We start from the raw sequence: 27,124 nt of genomic DNA on the forward strand, positions 1-27,124 counted from the left end.
AACAAACGTCGAGCCCCCTCAAATAAAAGTTTCTGAAGGTAGGGGAAAGGAAATGAGGTGCACAACAACGGGAGACGAGCCGAGTCGAACCACTTCCACATAGTGGAAATGCAGCAATAGAGAAATTAGTAAAGCATCTTTAGTTTCACTTTCACAATAAGCCCAACCACCCCCCCACCCCCCAAACCAGGTCTGGCGTCATCTGTTATTATTATTTGTACATACTGTACATGTTATATGTTATATTTTCTGTGCAAAGACAGAAATATAAAAGACAGTTAATGCAAACACACCCGTTTGTGCTCTTTTATTCCCTCACCCAATGAGAATCGATAAGAGAATTGATAAGGAATCGGATCGATAAGTAAAACTGATAATGGAATCGGAATCATTAAATTCTTATCGATTCCCATCCCTATTATTATCATCATCATCATGAGCATTATTATTATTATTATTATTATTATTATTATTATTAGCATTATTAGCATTATTATTATTATATTGAAGTAAAAAGTGATGCTCCAAAATAGAGGGTCCTAGCACTTTACATATGGCTTTTTTTTTGTTTTTATATATACTTCTTGAACTTTTTTTTTTTTTGCCACTTATGGGTAAGGAACCAAATATGGTAACTTCATTTACCTTGATTTTCCATATAAGAATCCAAATTTTGAAAAAAGACATTGACTATATAAAAGAATAGAGCTTTTTCCCAACTGCCATCAGACTGTTAAATACGTTACTGGAATAAGGCAACACACTTCCTCCTCTCAGAAGTTATTTTCTTAGTGCAATTATGGTTTTATCTGCAATTATTTTAACATTTCTTTATTTATTACTTGTTATATTTATATTGTGGTTTTAATCTTATTGCCCTTTTATGCTTTATTGACTTGTTTATTGTTCTGTAAGCCGTTCCCACATATTTTTATATTCTTGTGTTTATGCAGAAATGCTGATGAAATGTAATTTCGTTCTACACTGTATCCGTGGTGGTATTGTGTTTGAATGACAATAAAGTGAATCTTGAATCTTGAGAATAAAACCCATGTGATCATAATTAACCCTTTGTTAGATGACAAAGTGCCATTATATTTTTCTATAGAACACATATACAGTTGAGGATCATCAGCAATCATTACACTATACTTCTGATCCAAATTATTAAATGTTTATATAATCCAAATCCGGTGAGGATTTACAGCAAATTTTGGACATAATCACTTCTGAGCTAAACAAAACTAAATTATGGTTTGACAAAATAGGTTGTCGATAAACCTGTGTAAAACAAAATTCATGATTTTTGGCAAATGTAAAACAAGTAATGAGATAAAGGTACAAATAGATGGTGTAGATATAGAAAGGGTGAATCAAAACAAGTTTCTTGGAGTGATAATTGATGATAAAATTTGCTGGAAATCTCACATAAAATATCTACAAAAACTGTCCAGAAGCATCTCAGTCCTGGCCAGAGCAAAGGGGATATTAGATCAGAAATCACTTCAGATTCTGTATAATTCATTGATCTTACCTTATTTAAGTTACTGTTTGGAGGTATGGGGAAACATATATACAAGTTCATTACATAGGATTTTTATACTGCAAAAAAGAGCAATAAGAATTGTTCACAATGTTGGTTTTCGGGAACACATGAATCCACTATTTTTACAATCTAAAATCTTAAAAGTCATTGACCTTGTGGAATTCAAAACTATTCAAATAGTATATAAAGCTAAAAACAATTTACTACCGGGCAATATTCAAGAAATGTTTTGTGAAAGAGAGGGAGGCTATGATTTACGGGGAAAATTAAATTTAAAGATTCATAAAGTACGCACTACATTAAAAAGTTTCTATATCTCCATTTGTGGAGTAAAACTGCGGAAGAAATTGTGTGTGGAGATAAAACAAATACCAAATATAATTCAGTTTACAAAAAGATATAAAGAATTGATTCTTGAGAGGTACTGTATTTAATAATGACAATGATTTGTTGTTTGTTTTGTTTGTGTATGATAGTGTACAGTTAAATCTGCTGTAATTATTGAAGAAAATGTTTGATTTGTTGAGTGTTTGTATGACCGTACTGACACGAATATAATGTTGTGGATAATTCAGTTACTGTATTATGGATTGTTGTGGTACAATGCTAAAATTAGGGCAACAGTATAGGTTAATTGCTGTATAAAGTTAATAAAAAAGGTGTAAAAGGACTGAGGGGTAGGATTAAATAAGTTTATACTTCTTCCTACTCCTTTTCGACCATGCAAAATTCAGACTTGTATGTGCTTGAAGATAGATTCTGTCCATTTAAATGTTATTTTGTTTATGTCTTAATTTGCTTTGTTTTGTTTTATTTTCTTTGCATGTTCGAAATAAAATAAAATTAAATAAATAAATAAAAACAAATAAATAAATCATGAATAGCAATGCTTATTTTTTCCCCCCATCAAGTAAACAAAATTTTTTAATGCCTCTGGACATCTAATCTAATGCTTTTTAAGGCCTTAATTTTCACTAAAATCTATTTAATGACTTTTAATGCTTTTCAATAATCCACACAAACCTGTAACACCTACACATTCACTCCATACATGTTAAAACAGAGCCACTACTTCCATTTTCACCTTTTTTTAGCTTTACATTTCCTTCATTTCCTGCACCCTGCCTGCTATTATGCTTCTCGCTAACAAGCTTGAAAGCCACAGCCTTGTTTATCATGGCCACTGAAGCCCGTGTGTACCTATAAAAAGCACAAAACTTGACTGAAGAGCCCCTTTCAAGCAATTTTACACTAATGTGCACACACGGTCCCGAAGACTCCGACGGATGCTGTATGATACGGCCTGTTTACGATATTCCAGCACGGGCGAGGTCTCTGAACAGTCATGAAAAAGGTATATTTTTAAGTATAATTATAGTGTTCCGACACAAATAAAGTAGAATATTGTAGCTTTAACTCTTTAACTATATTCACAGCTTAGTTCGGGTTGCTCGTCTACAAAACAACTCGCAAGAAATCAATTTTGCTAGCCCTGTTCTTTTCTTTTGTGTGGCCTCGGAGATGCTGTAAGAAGGGATAATTGTCGTCTACTGTATAGCGGCGTATGCAGCCGGAACCCACCTGGAAAAGTACGTGCAATGCGGCGATAGGAGGAATCAATACGACGGCGCTAATTGGGCTCTCGGCAGGGAGTCGGGAAAGAGCTGCAACTCATACCCGTTTACACAAGCCTGGGAGAAGACGAAGAGCAATAATCACATGTGACACGCTAAACCTGTTAGTCGTCAATGAGGGGAAAGAAAAAAAAACAAAACAAAAAAAAACACAGCAGGTCTGTAAATAGAACAGGGTTGCATTCATCCTCCTCTTATCTCTGCGTCGGATCAAACCAAATCCAAGTCTGTCCCAGTAATGTGCGGCTGGCTGTTCGCATTCTTTAACGCGCGTTTTACTTTGCTACAGTAGAAACCTCAGATCTCCTACGGTCCAAGAATAATCTTTAGTTTAGCAAAGCAGTGCAGAAACACAACAGCTTATCTCCTCTAAGGCTCAAAAGCTCCTCTAAAGATACCGACTCACATACGGCATGTCAAATAATTATTAGATTTCCTTGTAGCCGTATACTTTTAACACAGACACCACTCTTATCGGCTCAAACACCTTCTGCACACTCTACAGTAAGACGGCTGCTGAAGAGAATTATTGACAACTACGGTTCACTTTAATTCCTTTCATACGGGCGGAGAAAAATGGACGACATCCCATAAAACCAGGGGTGGTTAACATGCGGTCCGTGGCTAAAACCGCAAGATGAATTTGAAGATATTCATTAGTGTGGTTCCCAAAATCCAACTTCATTGTAGTAACCAAGGCACCTTCTCAATTTGTTTATTTCAATGAAATGTGTATCTATGCAAAATTTCTACGTGATAGGGTGAAAAGAAGGCAGTGCTCAAGATGTCATCTTTCCTCTAACCATCCTACCTCATCTTCTCCACAGTTCTTGTCTTTAGATCATTCACTACGGCATCCACACGACAAACTAATGAAATTTATTAGAGTGGCTACGCTGACAGAGAGACTATTACAAGATACAAACAATTACCAAGTGTAAAGCAAGTATTGCAGTGTTTCCACCACCATTTGAAGGAGAGCAAATCCATCTGAAATGCCAGACATGAGACAATTGACGAGCTCTTGGTTGTGTGGCAAAATGCATCTATTCCGACAACTCTGAAGAAACATGCCATTGAAAAGCTGGAGAAAGTACATGACAACTGGCTGAAAAACAAAAATCTGTAAGTATGAGTATACGCACTGTCGGTTTAGCCCTCTAAATATAAATATTTTGTTTTAATTGTTTCCTTTTTTGTTTTGGATAATACAACTTAGCAAATGGTTATTTAAAGCTCTACCTACCGATGTGGCATTTCTCACAGCACTTAGTAAAAGTTTGAACATGATCAACCCACCTCCCTCCAAAGCCCCGCCCCCTTCCCTCTGCCTGACCTCTGAGGCTCCTCCTCCTCTCTCCTGATGCGCGATGGAAACGGAGGAGGAAGCAGAGGTGGAGGTCCGGTCCGTTTTGGCGTGTCCGCAGACCCCTCCCTCAGTAATCAGATGCATCATCCACCTGCCGTGGGCCCGCGGCTCCTGTTCCATCAGTAGACCTGGTCTGTGCAGTACTGGGTCAGGGTCTTCACTGCAGTGCCCAGGGGATGGGCACGCGCACTGTGAATGCGCGGCCTCCGCGAATTTTCCGTGGACATTTGAAGTTTCATAGTCCATACAATTATCATCCTACATCATCCTACATAGTGTGACACCATGTACATGTACCTGTATGAGTCCCACCATCATAAAAGCTGAGCTTTATGCAGACCTGTTCAGTCCAGTTCACCTGACTTCTGGACTTTTATCTCCATCCTTCATTCATCAGACTCCCGTTTGTGCCCCTCAGTTGTCGTTTCTGTTCATAATCTGTTTATTTCCCTTCCACATGTGCATGTCAGTTCTATCCAAACACATTCTAGACAGTAGACTGTGGTCAGTGACAGGAGAAGCAGCGCCAGTGAAGTGTCAGATTCAGAGGGACACATGTCGGATGTGAGACGGAGATAATGGATCGGATGCTGGACGGCCGTAATGGATGATTGACAGGAGGCTCAGCCAGGTTCGGCCAGTTATTTCATTCGGACCGACTAAAATGATTGGTCAGACTTTTATCAGAAATATATGAGAATTAAACATTTTTGAGTTTCAATACCTGGTGGATTTCTTTTACATTTTAGATTGACACACGCTTATTAGGAGCATTTTAAGATGACAAAAGAAAAGTGTAAAAATGCCACATCATACGGTGTAGCTTTAATGTAGTTTGAGTCAGATTGACGCTCTTAGTTAATCATCTGAGAGAAAAGAAGTTCTCTAAAATTGCGATTATTTTTTATCACAATATGACAATATCGAAAATACATTGTGAGGCTGACCTATCTTGAGCACTACCATTCACTGAATATATCAACCTAAAACTTTGCAAAATAAAATAAAGCGACATTTGGAACAATTTGGGAAGGTGCCTAGACTTCTTTCATTGAATTTATTTTTTTCTCAAATTATTGGACCACCCTAATATTCATAGTCAAGAGTGTTGAACCTGTGTTAGTTCAGGGGCCACATTCAGACCAACGTGATCTCAAGTGAAACAAGTGTAAAACAACCCATGTAAAAGAAATACATTAAACAAAAACAAAAACATATTTTTGTATCGTTAAATTCAATTTCCTACTGAAAAACAAAAAAAAAAAATCTCTGAAACACTGATATATACAAAAAATGCCTTGGTATGTTTTTTAAACATCACATATTTTCCTATATTTAATTCATGGATCAAATGTTATTATATATAAATAGAGAAAACTGAACAAAAATTATGTTTTTTTAGCAAAATATATCATTACCTAAAAATAAAAACATGTTTCCAGTCACTGTCATTTATCAAACTACATAAACCCACATAAAGACAATGATTACATCAAAAACAAAGACATAGTTTTGCACATTTTAATGCAATTTCCAATTAAAAATAAAATAAAACAGGTGGCGCCAGACACAACAAACCCCGCCCCTCACATGTATTGCAGCTTATTTTGGCATCAATCCAGCTGATGTCATCATATCAATTGCTTCTATATATGTGCCAAGTTTGAAGTAAATTGAAACAAAATGGATGTTTATGTAGATATTTGAAATTTCGCTCATTATAAGTAAATGGGAGAAAAAAAGCTTAAAAAATTAATTAAAACTTTAAACTTTGACCTACTGTTCCCAAAATGTAACCACATCTATTCTGGGTCACTGGTGATCTATAAACCCAATTTGGTTTGAATTCAACCAATAATTTTGCTGCTACAGACATGGGAAATTTTGCCAATTATAAGTAAATGGGGGAAAAAAAAAAAAAAAGATTTTAAATGTTCATAAAAAATTTTAACTTTGACCTAATTTTCCCAAAATTTAACCACATCTATTCTGGGTCACTAGTAATCTATAAATCCAATTTGGTTTGAAGTAAACCAATAGTTTTGCTGCTACAGATATGTAAAATTTCGCCCATTTTAAGTAAATGAGGAAAAAAAGATTTTAAAAATTCATAAAAAAACTGAACTTTGACCTACTTTTACAAAAATGTAATCAGAGCTTTTGTGTGTCACTGCCAATCTATAAACCCAATTTGGTATGAATTCAACTAATAGTTTTGCTACTAGAGTGTTAAACAAACAAACAAACCAAACCAAAAACAACACCCCATGCCTCCCCTTCAGGGGGCGGGGTAATAATAGCATAATAACCTATTAATTATGACTCCAACTTTTCTTCATGCTTTAATGTGGAAAAAAATATTACATTATGCTTATAAATAATCAAAATTCATTTTTTTCCCTCGGTTTTAGTGCAAGAAAATAACATGAAATTATGAAAATATTTGCATGAACAAACTATCCTTTAACAGTAAAATGTGAATATTCTGACCAAATATGAACAACCTGAAATGTCTAAAGAAAATTTAGTGTAATTTTAACAACATCCTGCCTGTTACTATATAATTTGTGACTTTGTAGATCTGTAGCGCACATGTATAAATGGTATGTTAAGGCAAAATATTGTTAAAATTCCACTCATTTTCTTTTTTTCCAGGTTATTCACATCTTTTTTTGTTTGGATAGTTTGTAAATGCAAATATTTTCACAATTTAATGTTATTTTTTTGTACCACACAGAGAAAGATATTTGGAGTTATCATTATTTATAGGTTACTATGCTATTATTTTATTATTTTATTATTTTACTGGTCCGGCCCAGTTTAGATCAAATTGGGCTGAATCTGGCCCCCCTGCTTTAACCCATAAATATTGTTAAAATTGCTTTTATTTTTCTTAAGGAATGTGTTTTTTTTCCAGGTTATTAAGATCTTTTTTGTCTGGATAGTTTGTAAATGTAAATATATATATATATATATATATATATATATATATATATATATATATATATATATATATATATATATATATATATATATATTTTTTTTTTTTTTTTTTTTTTTTAACATTACATTACATTGCATTTAGAGTCTGGTTTCAACCGGCTCGATATGTAAAGTGTCATGAGATAACTTCTGTTATAATTTGGCGCTTTATAAATAAAATTTGATTGATTGATTGATTGATTTAGCAGACCCTTTTATTCAAAGCGACTTACAAACAGAGGATCAAATCAAGCATCAGCGCTAAAGTAATTTAATGTTATTTTTTTCCACCAGAAAGAAAAAAAATAGAGTTTTCATTATTTATAGCCTATCATGCTGTTATTTTACTGGTCCGGTCTACTTGAGATCAAATGGAGCTGAAAGAAAATGAGTCTGACTGCCATAAACACTCCTGATTGGTACATGAAGATGATTTCTGAGAACATAGTGGAGCTTGATTACAACAATGATTAAAGGTCTTTCACCATGAGACTAAATGGGAAAAACTCCTACATATGTATATATACCCTGTGATGAGCTGTCTGTGATAGTCACTGAGTCGTGTCAGTTGCATGAGTTTATTTATGGGTGTTATTTGTGCTTAAACAACACACAGAGCATCAGAGGTGTGGAAAGTTGCGGCAATAGAGGAATTAGTAAAGCGCCTTTAGTTTCACTTTCACTGCAACCCCCCCCCCCCCACCGAACTGGGCCTGGTGTCATCTGTTGTTATTATTTGTATACTCAGTGCCAATGAAAACACAACACTTGAATGTGTTTTATTGTTCCTGAGCTGCATCAGTATGTTTAAGTTTCACCTGTATAAGATAATCCCAGACAACTTCTTAACAACCTGAGACGGGTTGAGCTATTGTCACGCTTGAATGAACTTGTCTGCATTCATAAGACTTGTTCTTCTCATTGCTCAGCGATGAACTGCTTAACTTAAGGAGTTGTGGTCAGTTAAGGAGTGGTCATGTTCTGTATATAAAGGCAAACTGAAAAGTACCAAAATCATTTGCAATAATTCAGCGATGCCTACAGGGTGGGGAAGCAAAATGTACAATATTTTGAGGCAGGGATTGAAAGACAGTGTATGACCAATTAGTTTATTGAAAGTCGTGAGAATTTATTTGCCACAAGAAAATGTACATAATAGAAAATGTTTTTATTCTATGTGTCCTCCTTCTTTCTCAATAACTGCCTTCACACGCTTCCTGAAACTTGCGCAAGTGTTCCTCAAATATTCGGGTGACAACTTCTTCCATTCTTCTTTAATAGTATCTTCCAGACTTTCTGGTAATAGTTCTGCTCATAGTCATTCTCTTCTTTCCATTATAAACAGTCTTTATGGACACTCCAACTATTTTTGAAATCTCCTTTGGTGTGACGAGTGCATTCAGCAAATCACACACTCTTTGACGTTTGCTTTCCTGATTACTCATATGGGCAAAAGTTTGTGAAAAGGTATGGATAATAGTGTTAGGTATGATTATGACATCAATATATGTTTGGTTTCAAAACAATTGACGTAGTGCCTGCTGAGAAAAAACAACTAAATGTTCATTGTAAATTTTGCTTCCCCACCCTATAGAAGACAGTTCATGCAAACACACCCGTTTGTACTCTTTTATTCCCTCACCCAATGAGAATCGATAAGCAATCGGATCGATAAGCAAAATCGATAATGGAATCGGAATCGTTAAATTCTTAACGATTCCCATCCCTACCTGCGACTCATCGAGAATAGGGACACCCCTACCCCTTTGTGTGAATGCACAAAATGGAGGGGTAGGGGTAAGATGGAGGCCCAGTTTGGTCTGAATTCAACCAATAGTTTTGCTGCTAGAGTGTTAACAAACAAACAAACAAACTGAACCAAAAACAATAGCCCTTGCCTCCCCTTTGTATTTGCCAGAGAAAGCACAGATTTACAACAGGCTTTTAAATAGCTCAGAAGAAAAGAACTTAGTGTTAGAAGATGTGTTGTCTGGTGTGCTCTGAGGTTACAATGAAAAAAAATCTTTACATAAAACAATCCACTTAAAGGGACAATCGACTACTACATTAACTTACAACGAACCAATTATCCAACATGCACAGGTCAAAGTGACACCAAAGGAACACACACACACACACACACATATATATATATATATATAAACATAAATATGTACAGGCTTTACTATTAGGAGAAGCCTGACTCTGTTGTAAAGCTTGTGATTCTTTACTGCTTCTGCTTGGCAATTAAATTTAAAGACGATTTCACAGCATTTTATTCTTTTGCCTGAAAAGACAAATTCATAGCTGAAACTAGAAGCACTCGGAGAGCGCAGACCTCCGCCAAGGCTGATCAGTGCCCCCCCCCGTGGGCCCCCCCACGCCAAGGAGGTTATGTTTTTGCCAGGGTTTGTTTGTCTGTCTGTCTGTTTGTCTGTCCGTTAGTGTGCAACATAACTCAAAAAGTTCTGGACAGATTTGGATGAAATTTTCTGGTGTGTGCCCCCCCCGTGGGCCCCCCCACCCCCGATCACCACCAAAATTTAATCATTTCTTCCTTATCCCATTTCCAACAAACCCTGAAAATTTCATCAAAATCTGTCCATAACTTTTTGAGTTATGTTGCACACTAACGGACAGACAAACAGGCAGACAAACAAACCCTGACAAAAACATAACCTCCTTGGCGGAGATAAAAATATATTTGATGCAAAGGCTAAAGGAATATATTGAGTACTTTAACGTCAACTCCTGGTTAAAATATGATAGTCATGGTCAAATTCTACATTTTTATAAGCATTCATCCTAATATTGAAATTCTACTCCATTTCATACGCCAAATTGTTGTTAATGTAATAAATATAAGCAATGTAAATTTTTTTCCCCCCTTTTCCACCCTTGTCTTTATAATGTCTTTCTGTGACATTCATTCTTTAAGATCAATCCAACAACACAGTTTTCCTCCATGATGAATAAGTTTGTTCAGGATTATGAATAGAATTCCCAAAATTAGGCTGGCTAGCATCGTAAAAATTCTGGGAAATCTTAGCTACATTTCTGTCATTGACCATGGTGAAATTGGGTCAACTGACCAGCTCCATCCAATTTCCCAGAAGTCTCTACTACAGGCATCAACCTGAGCCAGTTCTGGGAAATCTATAATTATTCTATCTGAACCAACATGCAGTTCCACACCCTAGCTCAAATATCTCAAGTATTATCATAACTTGTGCGATAATCAATGCCATTACACTGTTAAAAATGCCATATACACCTACGTTTGTATACAATTTGAAGAAAATATAGTCATGCAGTAAAAAAAAATATTACAAATAGAACCAGTTCTATCCCAAAGCTAAAATTTTGTGCACAACATCTTGAAACATAAATGAAGACATGGTAAAAATTTCAAAATTTTCATTAACTGGCCACATGGTAATTTGGGTGCTCAAATAGAGTATTTTTGTGAAAAACTGAAATCGACCCATTTTATTCATTGCCTCACAGCAACACTTTTCATTGAAATGTAGTCTTTTTGCAGTATATTGTTGCATCTTGACCATAAGAATCCATGCAAAAAAAAAAAATAGGTCTCTACATTCATCCATTCTGGCACAGTGCAAGCCTGAAGAGAGAGGACATTTGGAAGAATGAGCCTTTTGGCCTGATTTCAAGGCCTCATGGACCAAACATGAAGGCACCTACAATTATTTTGATGCAAAATATGGTCTTTTCAGGGGGATTTCACCCCAAACAGTAAGTTTCAGCAGTGTGGCTTGAATACCTAAGGCAGTGGTCTCAAACTCATTTTCTTTCAGGGGCCACATTCAGCTCGATTTGATCCGCAGTGGGCCAGACCAGTAAAATAATAGCATAATAACCTATAAATAATGACATATCCAAATTTTTGTTTGTTTTAATGCAAAAAAAAAAAAAACATCATTAAATTATGAAAATACTTTTATAAACTATGTGAATAACCTGAAAAAACTGAAATTTCTTAAGAAAAATAAGTACAATTTAAACAATATTATGCCTCAACTTATCATTTCTACATGTGCATTATGGATCGGATCTACAAAGACACTAAACACTTCGTAACAGGCAGAAAATAGTTAAAATTGTGCTTAATTTTCTTTAGATATTTCAGGTTGTTCATATTTGTTCAGGTTATTCACATTTAATTGTTACAGGATAGTTTGTAAATGTAAATATTTTCATAATTCAATGTTATTTTTTGCACTAAAACAAAGAAAAAAAAAAATGAAGTGGTTCATTCAAGATTTTTTGCTAAATTTGAGATTTTTTTTCGGCTTAATTCAAGATTTTTTTTACTTAATTGAAGATTTTTTAACTTTTTTTTTTTTTTGCTTAATTCCAGATTTTTTCCTTAATTCAAGCTACATTTTTTTTTTTTGCGTAATTCAATTCGACTGGAATTTTTGCTCTTGACAAATTCATCCCACGGGCCAGATTGGAACCTGTGGCGGGCCGCATTTGGCCCCCGGGCCACATGTTTGAGATCCCTGACCTAAGGAGATATAGCTCCTCAAAGCTGGCCGAAAAGCAAATTTCCAAAATTTAAAAAAAATGTTCAAAGGGCTGTATCTCCTAAACTCTTACAGATATGACATTAAAATTTTGGATGTGTTCGTTTATCTGGTAGGGGAACAAGTGGGAATTTTTTTCAGAATTTTCTGAGGGGGTCATGTGGGGACCATTAGTTGAATTGCCATGGAATGACCCAACTCCGTATAAACCGAACTGTGACTCAAAGGACGAGGATTGAACCAACTGTTATATGATAATACGTTGTCGGAAACGTGGACGACTGTACGCACATACAGTACGCCAAACAAAGAGACGACAGAAAAACACTCTTGAAGTTGACATTCAGCCTCCTAAGAGTTGATTTAAAGATTTGTGCAGTCGTGAAAACAGCCGAGAAATCAGACGCCGCTCCTGTTTCAGTGAATGTAAGCGCTGAGTGTTTTTGGCTGTTTCTGCCTTTGTGCATGACTGTATGTTGGCGTCTATGGTCGGGATTGTTTCTCTCTGCCTCTCCGTCTCTTTCAGACTCTGAATCAGCAGGTCCCTTCGGTAAACAAGGCAGAGTGATTGTTGGATTTGCATATTCCTGAATAAATTATATTGCATTTCTGCGATAAGCACTGCACTACTGTCGGTAGCTTTTCTGCCTCCTCTCTTCTTTCTACACCATTCACACATGCTGCCACGAATTAACCCTGATCATGAGGGACCACGGCGAGGAAGCGCTGCTCAAAAATTCATGTTTTCTACGGTGGAGGAAAAAAAAAAAAAAAAAAAAAAAAAAAAAAGCCCATGCCATTTACCCCTGGTGGGCAGAGCACTGCCAACTACGTGGATGGTTAATCAGGCCTGATAATGATGCATGCCCATGTCCGCCACCAAGGACAAGGATGGCACCAGTGTTCAGTGGTGGGAGATAGGGCTAGAAAGACTGGGAGGAGAAAAGGTGGAGATTAAAGAGGCCGAAGCTACAGAGAATCAGCACAGTTAAAAAGGAGAAGGCGGGGAAAAGAAATTGGAGGATAAATGAGGAGGAATATATGTATACTAGTGCGTTTTAAGCGCATTAATACCGATATCTAGGGACTGCAGGTGGTAAATGCGTCGGCTCTGTTTTTAACTTCATTTCCCATCATGCAGCGGGGCACTTAGCTTCTGCTTAACCGTCATGGGCAACGAAAGGCTGCTGTATTCCAAAATTACTAATATCTCCCAAAATATTGGTACTATCAATAGGGGTGTAAGAAAATATCGGTTCTGCAATACATCGCGATATTTCATTTCACAAGAAGTACTGTATCAATATTTTTAGGTATTTATTCAGATGCAGATTTTGTGGAGGTTCATTTTTGTTTTTCTGTTTTTCTTTTTTGTTTATATTTTATTTATTATTATTTAACACTCGTTTATTAACCCTTTCATGCATGAATTGTGCGAACTTTAGTCAAGATTTATTTTTTGAGTGTTTTTATCCCTCCTTACCAATGAAAAAAACCAAAAAAACAAAAAACAATGCAATAGTTTTTTTTTTTTTTTTCATGGAGTTACAAAAATATCCACGCATTTAATTTTTGAAAGAAAACAAACGTGTTTAAAACCCAATATCAGAAAGTGATATGAAAACAATGAAATAAAAATATTTTTAACGCTGCTAATCTGATGTCTTCTCACATTTTAACATATTCTAATGCTAGTAATTACTCACTTCATATGTGCAAAAAAAAAAAAAAAACCTTTTTGTCTAACAAATAACAATTGATTTACGCTCAAACATATCACTGCAGATCAGGTTTATGAAGAACAGCACAGATACATTAATGGTATGAATGTCAGTGCATGGGGTGATACATAAGTGTCCACTGTGTTGGCTGATATGGAACTAAAACAACAAAACCCATGAATATACAAGAGAACAGCTGGAGAAGAACTGTCCACTGGAGTGACCACTATGCATGAAAGGGTTAAACAATGTTAGTTCCTTTGTTGGGATCACACAAAAATAATGTTATGATGTTAGTTATAAACTAATAGAATATGAACATTTGAGCAGGATCTTAAACTGTAATGTCTTTAAAACATTATTTAAGTTTTAACACAGGAACATTTTGTGATATAGCATTAGATCTTGTTTTGATCAAATGAAAATGTGTTTAGTATTTGTGCAGATTTCTGGTGTAATTCAATTTTTTCAAGGAAACAATCATTTTTAAAAAAGAAACAAACAAAAAATTGCCTTTTTAACAGTATCATGATATATCGTATTGTGATCCTAGTATTGCGATTTGTATTGTATCGCCTGATTCTTGTCAATACACACCCCTACCTATCAACTTGCTGAGGTTTTTAATGTGGAGATGGGACTATCCCTCAACTGCAGGTACCAAATTGGCCAGTTAAGAACATCTCAAGAGTCGCTTTTCCATTAAATCTCAAATTGTGCGAATATAACTTGTGCATAAAAATTTGCCTAATGGAAAAATGACACAAAGCTGCACCTCTATACTTAAGGATGACAACATAGCAGGAACTGTTTACATGTCTGTCTAAGTCACCTCCATCACTATGAGCAGATCATCATTATTACCAAACCTATCATCTGTCCTCTGTCTATAGGTTAAACACCACTTTACAGCCTATTGTTTCAGTGGAGGTAAACACAGACAGAGCCAGAAGGGTATTTTAGTACCTGTTACTCACAGCTGTATCAACTGTTTTGATAAAATAGGAGTTTGGTGAGTTTACTGGGCCACCTCTCCCACAGGACTCCACACAAACAACGTCTGGGCTCCTCCTGAAGACCCTGAGGCGATGACATGTTTTCACCACAAAACTGGAATTTCCCTCTTTAACCAAAAATATGGCATATATAGAAGGAATCAGGGGGTCTGAGTCGCAGACATGTCACTAAATCTATAACCCTGTGGAAAAAAAAAAAAAAAAGAAGCGTTTTCCTGATTTTAGACAGAAGGAGTGGGACTCCAGGTTTCTACAGTAGCTCCAAACAGACTTATTTACTTTAGAGTTTTTTCTCTTTGTTTTCCATTTTATATCCTACTGAGACCCAGCAATGGGTTTTTGTCCTCTGTAAGGGACAACTTTCACAGCATTACTAAAAAAAACTAAACTAAAAAAAAAACTGCCAACAGAAAAGGACATTCCACTAAAGAAAAGAAATAAAATAATAATGATAGTAATAGTAATAATGGTAATAGTAATGGCAATATAGTAACAGTAGTATAGTAATAGTAATAGCAAAATAGTGATAGAGATAATAGCAATTATAATAATAGCAATAATAGTGATGTAGCATAGTAATAGTAATAATAGTAATAATAACAAAAATAATAATAGCAATAATAGTAATAGAGATAATAGCAATAATAAAATTAGCAGTAATAGTAATAATAGCAATAATAATAATAATAATAATAATAATAATAATAATAATAATAATAATAATAATAGTAATAGTAATAGCAATGACAGTAATAGTAGTATCGTAATAGTAATAATAGCAATAGTAGTATAGTAATAGTAATAATAGTAATAATGGCAATATTAATAATAGTAGTAGCAATAATAGTAATAATAGCAATAATAGCAATAACAATAATAATAGTAATAGTAGTATCATAATAGTAAAAATAGTAATAGAGATAACAGCAATAACAAAAGTAATCGTAATAATAGCAATAGTAGTAGTAGTAATAGTAATAATAGCATATAATAATAGTAATAGCAATAATAGGAATAGTAATAGCAATATAGGAACAGTAGTATAGTAATAGTAATTATAATAATAGTAAAATAGTAATAGAGATAATAGCAATTATAATAATAGCAATAATAGTGATGTAGCATAGTAATAGCAATATGAATAATAATAGCAAAAATAATAATAGCAATAGCAATAATAGTAATAGTAGTGTAGTAATAGTAATAATAGCAAAAATAATAGTAATAGCAATAATAGTAATAGCAATAATAGTAATAGTAATAATAGTATTAATAGCAATACTAATAACAGTAATAGCAAAAATAGTAATAGTAATAATAGTAATAATAGCAATAACAATAATAATTGCAATAGCAATAATAGTAATAGAGATAATAGCAATAAGAATAGTAATAGTAATAGCAGTAACAGTAATAATAGTAATAGTAGTGTAGTATAGTAATAGTAATAATAGTAACAGTAGTTGTAATAACAGTAATTGTACTAGTAATCATAGTAATAGTAATAATAGTACTCACAATAATAATAGTAATAGTACTAGTAATCATAGTAATAGTAATAATAGTACTAACAGTAATAATAGTAATAGTACTAGTAATAATCATAATAGTAGCAGTAATAATAGTAATAGCACTAAAGTAATATGGATGGATGGATGGACATTGCATAATAGAACATATCTCTCTCCCTCCATTCTTCCTAATACACAGTGGAAATGCCTCCTCCTTCCCTCTTTCCCTCCTTTTGCCAAACTGAGCAGATCTGAAGGAACGTGTCATCCACTGCATCAGGTTATTTAATGTGGGAGAAAAGGACTGGTTTGTGTGTGTGTGTGTGTGTGCGTGTGTGTGTGTGTGTGTGTGTGTGTGTGTGTACATGTATGTGTGTGTGTGTGTGTACATGTATGTGTGTGTGTACATGTATGTGTGTGTGTGTGTGTGTACATGTATGTGTGTGTGTGTGTGTACATGTATGTGTGTGTGTGTGTGTGTACATGTATGTGTGTGTGTGTACATGTATGTGTGTGTGTGTACATGTATGTGTGTGTGTGTACATGTATGTGTGTACATGTGTGTGTGTACATGTGTGCAGTGGGGTGGGCATATGGACATGTGTGCGTATTCACATTACTGTGTCTAATGGGGCTGGGGGGTTGTGGTTCATAATCTACAGACTGAAGCCCCCTTTTTAATTACAAACCTGGCATGCTAAAGAAGCAAAGCAGGAGGAAAAGAGGGGAGAAAAAAAAAAAAAAATCTTCCATTACAGCTGCATGTAGGCCTCACCCCCCCCACCCACCTCACCCTTCATCAGTTCAGCTGATGACGGCTTTTTTCCCCTTCTCCCTCTTATTCCCCCTCACTTCCTTAGGAGAATTGGGCTGGTGGTATTTTGGCTGTGAAAAGGAAACCATCGGACGGCAGGGGCATGAATATTCCAAATGACTAATGTTGCACATGCTTATTTTTGACATATCTGGCTTCCGCAGGGAAATAAAACACTTCTAATGCAGGGGGGCCATCTGTTATCTGTTGCTGGTGTTTCAGAGCAGGCGGGCTCGGCGTATACACACACACACACACACACACAAAAACACACACATATACACAACACAGGCGGCGAGAGATCGACACATCGTCACGCACATGCATCCAGCCACGTGCACACACACACATGCACTAACAGTAAAATCCACTGGGAGCATGCACAACAGACAGCCTCTAAACTCCTATACAAATTGAACACCCTCTTTTTCTTTTTTTTTTTTTTTTTTTTTTTTTTTTTTTAATTCAGTGTGTTTGTCAAATGCACTGTAAATCTGGAGCTGTAACGGTGACAGGGAATACACATACTTTTTATGCTAGCCATAAATACCTGGGACTGTCTGCTCGCAGCAGCTGCAGCAGGATAATATGCTGCTGGTGTGAAGAGGGAATAAACTAGCTGCATCACCTTGAAAAAGAAAACATGAGACACACAAACAGCCACACGGCTCCACTAAGAGCATCCTCACCTAGATTTGTTTGGAACTGTGGCCTGACCGAGAAAAAAAAAAAAAAAAAAAGGTGCAGAAATATGGTAAACAAGGCACCGTTATGCATGGATAATCTGTTTGTCATTTCCAGACAATAGTCCAGCTTTATTGCCATGCCAGAATGTTTCTATTTGCACATAATATTTTTGATTTTAGGCAAATTTTATGTCGCATTTCAATTCACTTACCCCCCCCCCACCCCCCACCCCGCCCCCCCACCCTGCGCCCCCTTCCTCCTCCATGTGTCTGTACATTTCCACCAAACTTATAATATTCAAATGAGGGTTCACACAAGACTGAATAATTCGTCCTCATCTATATGCATCGATTCCATGAAAGGTTTGTGCTTCTAATATGTTTTGGAATATAAAGTTTTTCGTTTTTTAAGAATAAATCAATAGAAATACGACATTATTCTTACAGTGCTGATGCGCTGATTGCATTGACGTCTTTGGGAATGTGATTGCAAAGTTGATTTTTGGAAGGATGTGAATGTTAAAAGTGTTTGCGTACACATTTAAGGCATTTTTTTGGTCCTTTTTGTTAGTCAGCGTATCTTTTCGAGGCACGAGAACAAAAACTAAGAAAATACACATGACATGAAAACTAGCTTTGTTTCCTTAACCCTTTATCGGCCAAGTGACTATATATGGTCATTTCTGCACACATTACACAACATTGACAGCATCAGTTACAGTGAGTCAACAATCTCGGGTCCAATGTGGTCTCCAGGGTCTGTAAGGTCCACTTCTGCATGAACAGTGAGTGGACCTGCTTTGTCCGGTACCATGAAGTAATGGTACTAATGTAAGGAATGATGTTCAAAGGGAGAACGTGGATGTGGACAGGGGTCTGGATTTCAATTTCAATTTCAATTTTTTTTTCAATTTATTTCAATTTATTTGTCATTACATATATATACATGAAACGAAATCAGTAGTCAGGACTAGGGGTGTGTATTGGCAAGAATCTGGCGATACGATACAAATCACAATAATAGGATCCCGATACGATATATATCACGATAAATCATGATACTGATACATGGAAAATGGATAAATATCAGCTCTGAAATTAAACTACTATGAGATATTTTTGTTGTTCTCATTATATTTGTCCAAACAAATGTACCTTTAGTTGTACCAGGTATTAAAATGAACAAGAAATTAAAGAAAACAAGGGTGGTCTAAGAATTTTTTCCACAACTGTATGTTGGATGTGTTACAATCATAAAACATCTTATAATCTAAACACATTCAACATATAGTCGGGGAACTAAAGTCACAAAAGTGGGTTGAACCTGACATGGTCTGCCATACTTTTTATTTGTTTTTTTTTTGTTTTTTTTTTGTTAATTTTGATCCTAAGGACTAATAATTGGAAGGTCTGCTCTGCTGGCAATATCGCGAAAAAAAATTGTGGCCTCGTTAGTGCATGTACCCCTCATTTTTTGATATAAAATTTTGAAAAATGAAAATGTTCCTCAGTGGGCTGGGTAAGCTGTCAATAAATGCATTCCAGATGCAAAAAAACACATATGGTGACAACTTTGTTGAGCCGCATTATGTAATAAATTCCCATGATGTAATAAAAGTTCAAAATGTAATAAGAATGTCACGTCATCTTGTAATAAAGCTGCATTATGTAATAAACTGACGCATTTTATAATAAACTACGTCAACGCATTATATAGTAAATTTTTTCGCATTATGTAGTAAGTTATTACAATTTGAGAAGTTTATTACAAAATGCACTTGACACATTTTTATTTTCAGGAAAATGTAATGTGCTAAATTAATCTTTAAACTGTGTGGTTAAAGTTCTGACTACATTACCTGTAGCTCCTGTGACTAATTTCTTCTAAATTGCTCTGAAATTACATTAATTTGGATTGTTATTACATAACGAACCATGTTATTACATTTTTTTTTAAATAAAAATGTGTCAAGTGCATTTTGTAATAAATTTCTCAAATTGTAATAACTTACTACATAATGTGAAAAAGTTTACAATATAATGTGTTGACATAGTTTATTACAAAATGCGTCAGTTTATTACATAATACGGCTTTATCACAAGATGACATTCTTATTTCATTTTGAACTTTTATTACAGAATGAGAATTTATTACATAATGCGGCTCAACAAACCCTCAATGAAAAAATTATTCTTAAAACACATTTCTGCATGATTTTGGCTCAATTTAATGCAAAAAAAAAAAAAAAAAATTAGGCGTTTTCTCACTTTTTTTTTTCCAATATTTTCAACAGTACTTTGTTGGCAATCAACTATTCCCCCAAGTTATGACATCAGCCAATATGCCATTCTTTTCACCAAACAATATACTCATTCCACAGGAAAAATGATAAAAGTTCAACCAAACTCAACGGATCTATGATGATTTCTCAATAGAATTTTAAGCTACTCTCAAAATTCCGAAAGCCATACTGGATATTTAACATGGTGGTTAATGTCCACAATATTAAAAATCATGGCCTAGGCATCTTTTTAATTTCAACAAAACTCTAAGAAATTACTTGAGGTCAATGTACCCTTGAGATGTCAATTATTGATAAAAAAAATAAATTAATTAATTAAAATTAAAATTAAAAAAAAAAAAAAAAAAAGAAAAAAACCCTAACCCTAATAGGTGTAGTAGTTCTATAAGACTGTGGGTGTATTCACACCTACCACATTTGGTCCGAACCACAGTTCGTTTCCCCAGAAAGTCCAGACTTTTTTTTAGGTGTGAATACAAACATGCGAACTCTGATTCAAACCAAACAAGCGGACCGAGACCACCAAGAAGAGGTGGTCTCGGTCCGCTTCCGAACGGACTCTGGGCCAGTTCACTTCTGGTGTGAATAGAACCGACCTCGAACCGAACCAAACCAAGGAATCTTGAGCCTTTTTGTGCTTGACGAGCCACCGTAGCCGCTGGAAGTAGCCGAGGTTTACGGGTGGTCAGAGCTAACAGCAGCAGATGTGAGCTGTGGACAGACGTGGAGAAATGAGGAAATTGAATCTGCCATTGACATTTGTTCAGATGCCCGTATTATGAAACTGGCTCTGACTGAGCTTTTCATGAGTGTGAACATTATTTTCGGAAATTTGTGTATGTAAAAAAACAATTTATATTCCGAAAATTATAACTGTATGTAGGAGCACCACGTCTATTTTCATCAACACCAGCTGTCTCTGGTTCACCCCGCCCCCGAATTTTCTGTCCAATGCTAGCGCAGTTCGTCACATGCGTGCTCGTGTTCACGCATTTTGGTCCACTAGCAAAAAGTGTAATGTGAATGCGATCCGACCCAAATGAAAAAAATAAAGTTCGCATTTGATCCGAATCAAATAAGCGGACCAAAGGACTTTTCAGGTGTGAATACAGCCTAAGATGAAGTGTAATTCTCACTTAGTGGTTTCTAATGTGTGTATAACAGCTTGACCTTTGACCTCCTGTTTGTATCCATCGGAAAAATACTCTTTTGCGCCCTTAGACGACACAGAACTGAAACACTGAGAATCATAAAACATCCCATAATCCTCACACATTCAACACAGGTGTAGTAGTTCTATAAGACTAACATGAAGTACTAACATATGGACTAGTATCAGTATTTTATCACACTGGAAAACAAACCAGGTCCTGAAAACACCTCTCCAACACACCTCTAACTGTCCTTCTATCATCTGCATCAGGTAAAATCCTCACATACGCATCTGTCCACAGTGTCCATTCCACAGTAAGTTAACAAAGGCCACACTGTGTAATGGTTCTGCCAAGAGGTCGCATCAAAAACATCACGGTGGCAGATTTAATGCGCGGCGTTAACCCCAGACGACAGCAAAGGACAGAAGATTTAGATGGGAAGGGCATGAAACCAAGGTCCTCAGCCCGGACCAGAACTACGATGATGACCGGAGAAGGTGTTTTTAGGAAATTATGCACAGAAAAGAGAATGTACTGATCTTCATGTGTGATATTTAGCTTTTTAAAATGGAATTATGCATTTTCAAACATTTCATAAACTGTAAATGCTCTGCTTGGGTCTGAATTCTTCATTCAATCAACTCCACAGGTCCATCTTCAACCCTATTTCTGAGGAATGACACCAGAAAGGTCCTTTTGAGCGCTGGCCCTTTAAATGCAAATGAGCCACTCCAAGCCCCGCCCCCTCCAGGTTGTTGGCTGTGCTGCTCTGTCCCGTTCAACCAACAACTGAACATTTTAGGTAATCGGCTCAAAGTTTGGACATATTTTCAGTTTTTACTCCAACCGCTGTTGCTGACCAACAAATATGTCGAACTGGAGAAATGTTCGTCGGAAGTCTTGACCTTATATGTGCAAATGTCGTGATGTAACTAGTTATAGACGTAACAAATTAAGCAGGAATTGAAACAGGTTGTAGAAATCCACTCGATTTTTGCCCAAATGAATATAAAGATAGTTTTGCAGCATCTGGAGGGTTCAAATTCAAACTATGAACTATTAGGGTCCAAATACACAAAGAAATGAACCACAGACTAATAATATAAGTAGGTTTAGCAAAATATGACCCCTTTAAATCCAACACAGGGTAGGGTAAGGTAAGGTAAGGTAAGGTAAGGTAAGGTAAGGTAAGGTAAGGTAAGGTAAGATAAGATAAGATAAGATAAGATAAGATAAGATAAGATAAGATAAGATAAGATAAGATAAGATAAGATAAGATAAAGTAAGGTAAGAGTAAGATATGGTAAGATAAAGTAAGGGAAGGTAAGGGAAGGTAAGGGAAGATAAATAAGACATGATAAGATAAGATAAGATATGGTAAGATAAGATAAAGTAAGGCAAGAGTAAGATAAGATAAGATAAGATATGGTAAGATAAGATAAAGTACGATAAGATAAGATAAAGTAAGGGAAGGTAAGGGAAGGTAAGATAAATGAGACAGGATAAGATAAGATAAGATAAGATAAGATAAGATAAGATAAGATACGATACCATACGATAAGATAAGATAAGATAAGATAAGATAAGATAAAATAAGATAAGATAAGATAAGATAAGATAAGATACGATACCATAGATACAGATAGTAAGATAAGATAAGATAAGATAAGATAAGATAAGATAAGATAAGATAAGATAAGATAAGATAAGATAAGGGAAGGGAAGATAAATGAGACAGGATAAGATAAGATAAGGTAAGATAAGATAAGATGAGATAAGATAAGATAAGATCAGATAAGATAAGATATGGTAAGATAAGGTAAGATAAGATAAGATGAGATAAGATAAGATAAGATAAGATCAGATATGGTAAGATAAGGTAAGATAAGGTAAGATGAGATGAGATAAGATAAGATAAGATAAGATAAGATAAGATAAGATAAGGGAAGGGAAGATAAATGAGACAGGATAAGATAAGATAAGATAAGATAAGATAAGATAAGATAAGATAAGATAAGATAAGATAAGATAAGATAAGATAAGATAAGATATGGTAAGATAAGGTAAGATAAGATAAGATGAGATAAGATAAGATAAGATCAGATAAGATAAGATATGGTAAGATAAGGTAAGATAAGATAAGATGAGATAAGATAAGATAAGATATGGTAAGATATGGTAAGATAAGGTAAGATAAGGTAAGATGAGATAAGATAAGATAAGATAAGATAAGATAAGATAAGATAAGATCAGATAAGATAAGATATGGTAAGATAAGATAAGATAAGATAAGATAAGATGAGATAAGATGAGATAAGATGAGATAAGATAAGATAAGATAAGATAAGATAAGATAAGATAAGATAAGATAAGATAAGATAAGATAAGATAAGATATGGTAAGATAAGATGAGATGAGATGAGATGAGATGAGATGAGATGAGATGAGATAAGATAAGATAAGATAATGGACAGCTGATACCTTCAATGGCAGCTCAATGCTTCTAATGTATGCTACGTGCTAATGCTAACTGCTAACGCTATAAACTTTTTCACCTTTATTGATAGAGACCTTGCTTGTAATCAACTCTTGTTTTTTTATTAGACTAAATATGGTCATAAAACCCTGTCGTGACATTAGTGACACATACTCCAGCCGTCATGTGCAGATGAGTAAAACCATACACAGGTTATTTTCCATGTACTGTATCTGCCTTCATTAAAATAACAGGACGGCTGGGTCGTTTGAAGCAAAATACAAAGATTTTGAGCGTGTTCCTGAGAGGAGAATGGGAATGGAGGGTGGGGGGGGTGATGTTCTAGCTTACCTCTGTCGGCTGCCTTTAAGTGGGAATCCTCTCCGACCAGACGGCCTAGTGCATTGTGGGTATCTTTGATCTGCGAGCACATAATGGAAGCAGAGAAGGAGAGAAAACAAGGTCAAAGATCTATACACTTACTAGACCTGGACTCTCACCTGCATGAATGTAGAAAACACGCAATGTTGTTTGTGAGCGTGTGTGTTTTTATGTGTGTGTTTTTGTGTGTGTGTGTGTGTGTGTGTGTGTGAAAACGACACAGAAAACTGGCTTTAAGAGATTATTTCAGCTCCTGTCCATGACTCTAATATGCACCTCCCTGCAGACGGCCGACACACTCGACGCCTGCTGGTGTAAAATCCAAGGTTCCTCCTGTGCTCTCGGAGACTCCCATGAGCCTTTGAGAGACAGTTAATGATGAAAGACAACATGCCTGGATGCTGCTGCTCTGTTTTAGGTCACCAGGGGGGAAAAAAAAAAAAAAAAAAAAAGACGCACAGACAAAACTATTTTCGGTCTGAACATTTCTCTTTTAAGGCGCCGCATCCATTCTGAAATTCTCACTTTTTTGGACAGTTGGAAAAAGGGTGGGATTATCACTAAAATCCTACAGCGAGTAAATATTGTTGAAAGTAAAATATTGATATAACAAATATGAAAATATTAGCTGAAAATCTACCTAAGGTGAAAAAACGTGTGTTATTACAGCTGTGTTCTGTTGAGTTGTTGACGCTTGAAGGCATTCTGTTTTAGAATGTAAAGCAGGGGTGTCAAACATGCGGCACAGGGGCCAAATGCGGCCCGCCAAAGGGTCCAGTTTGGCCCCTGGGATGTTTTTGCCAAGTGCGAAAATTCCACAGTCTTGAATTGAATTAAGCAAAAAAAAAAAAAAAAAAAAAAAATTGAGCTTGAATTAAAGAAAAAAAATTGAATTAAGCCAAAAAAAAAAAAAAAAACAACAACCTTCAATTAAGTAAAAAAAAATAAAAAAATCATGAATTTAGCCAAAAAAAAATCTGTAATTAAGCCAAAAAAAACCAACCTTCAATTAAGTTAAAAAAAATCTTGAATTAAGCCAAAGAAAAATCTTCAATTAAGTAAAAAAAGAATCTTTAATTAAGCCAAAAAAATCTCAAATTTAGCAAAAATCTTGAATTAAACCCAAAAAAATCTTCAATTAAGTTAAAAAAAATCTTGAATTAAGTGGGAAAAAAAATCTTCAATTAAGTAAAAAAAAAATTCTTGAATAAGCCAAAAAATCTTCAAATAAGTTAAAACAAAATCTTGAAGTAAAAAAAAAAAAAAAAAAAAAAAAAATCTTCAATTAAGCCAAAAAAAATCTTCAATTAGGTAAAAAAAAAAAAAAAAAGAAATCTTCAATTAAGTAAAAAAAAAAAATTTAATTAAGCAAAAAAACCAAACAAACAAAAAAAAAACAACTCAAATTTAGCAAAAAATCTTGAATTAAGCCAAAAAAAAAATTCTTGAATAAAGTAAAAAAAAAAAAAAATCTTGAATTAGGCCAAAAAAAATCTAGAATTAACAACTTGAATTTTTTTTCTTTGTTTTAGTGCAAAAAATAACATTAAATTATGAAAATTTTTACATTTACAAACTTTCCTGTAACACTAAAATGTGAATAACCTGAACAAATATGAACAACCTGAAATGTCTGTAGAAAATTCAGCCCAGTTTCAACTCTTTTCTTCCTGTTCCTCAGTGTTTATTGTTTTTGTAGATCTGATCCAGAATGCACATGAACAAATGAGAAGTGGAGGAATAATGTTGTTCAAATTGCACTAAATGCTGCTGCTCTGTTTTAGGTCAGCAGGAGGAAAAAAAAAAAAAAAAACAACGCACAGACAAAACTATTTTCGGTCTGAACATTTCTCTTTTAAGGCGCCGCATCCATTCTGAAATTCTCACTTTTTTGGACAGTTGGAAAAAGGGTGGGATTATCACTAAAATCCTACCTCCAGTAAATACTGTTGAAAGTAAAATATTGATATAACAAATATGAAAATATTAGCTGAAAATCTACCTAAGGTGAAAAAACGTGTGTTATTACAGCTGTGTTCTGTTGAGTTGTTGATGCTTGAAGGCATTCTGTTTTAGAATGTAAAGCAAAAATACAACCAGCAACACCAAAAACACACAAAGGAAAGGAAAGGAAAAATAAGGAAAGGAAAGGAAGAATAAGGAAAGGTAAGGTAAGGTAAAGGAAAAATAAGGAAAGGAAAGGAAAGGAAGGAAAGGAAAGGAAAGGAAAGGAAGGAAAGGAAAGGAAAGGAAAGGAAAGGAAAGGAAAAATAAGGAAAGGTAAGGTAAGGTAAAGGAAAAATAAGGAAAGCAAAGGAAGGAAAGGAAAAGGAAAAATAAGGAAAGGAAAGGAAAAATAAGGAAAGGAAAGGTAAGGTAAAGGAAAAATAAGGAAAGGAAAGGAAAGGAAAGGAAAGGAAAGGAAAGGAAAGGAAAGGAAGGAAAGGAAAGGAAAGGAAAAATAAGGAAAGGTAAGGTAAAGGAAAAATAAGGAAAGGAAAGGTAAAGGAAGGAAAGGAAAGGAAAGGAAAGGAAAGGTAAGGTAAGGTAAAGGAAAATAAGGAAATGAAAGGAAAGGAAAGGAAAATAGGAAAGGAAGGTAAGGTAAAGGAAAAATAGGAAAGGAAGGTAGGTAAAGGAAAATAAGGAAAGGAAAGGAAAAGGAAAGAAAATAAGGAAAGGTAAGGTAAGGTAAAGGAAAAATAAGAAAGGAAAGGAAAAGGAAAGGAAAATAGGAAAGGAAAAGGTAATAAAGGAAAATAAGGAAAGGAAGAAAGGAAAGAAAGGAAAGGAAAAGGAAAGGAAAAGGAAGGTAAGGTAAGGAAAAAGGAAAGGAAAGGTAAAGGAAAATAAGGAAAGGAAGGAAAGGAAAGGAAAGGAAAGGAAAGAAAGGAAAGGAAAGGAAAGGAAAGGAAAGGAAAGGAAAGGAAAGGAAAGGAAAGGAAAGGAAAAATAAGGAAAGGTAAGGTAAGGTAAAGGAA

The 27,124-nt window shown here is 35.0% G+C and overlaps 1 protein-coding gene across 2 annotated transcripts in view; it reads right to left on the minus strand.

Annotated features, from left to right (window-relative positions):
* Window positions 1-27,124, minus strand: part of LOC115438835 (glucosidase 2 subunit beta-like) — a 479,883-nt gene that overhangs the window by 250,265 nt on the left and 202,494 nt on the right. For both annotated transcript variants that reach the window (XM_030162688.1, XM_030162687.1), the window contains exon 10: window positions 24,114-24,183. In XM_030162688.1, the coding sequence (XP_030018548.1) occupies window positions 24,114-24,183 (70 nt within the window). The remainder of the gene's footprint in view (window positions 1-24,113; window positions 24,184-27,124) is intronic.

This window comes from Sphaeramia orbicularis, chromosome 18 (genome assembly GCF_902148855.1).
Source record: "Sphaeramia orbicularis chromosome 18, fSphaOr1.1, whole genome shotgun sequence".
In the NCBI taxonomy this organism is placed as follows: domain Eukaryota; kingdom Metazoa; phylum Chordata; class Actinopteri; order Kurtiformes; family Apogonidae; genus Sphaeramia; species Sphaeramia orbicularis.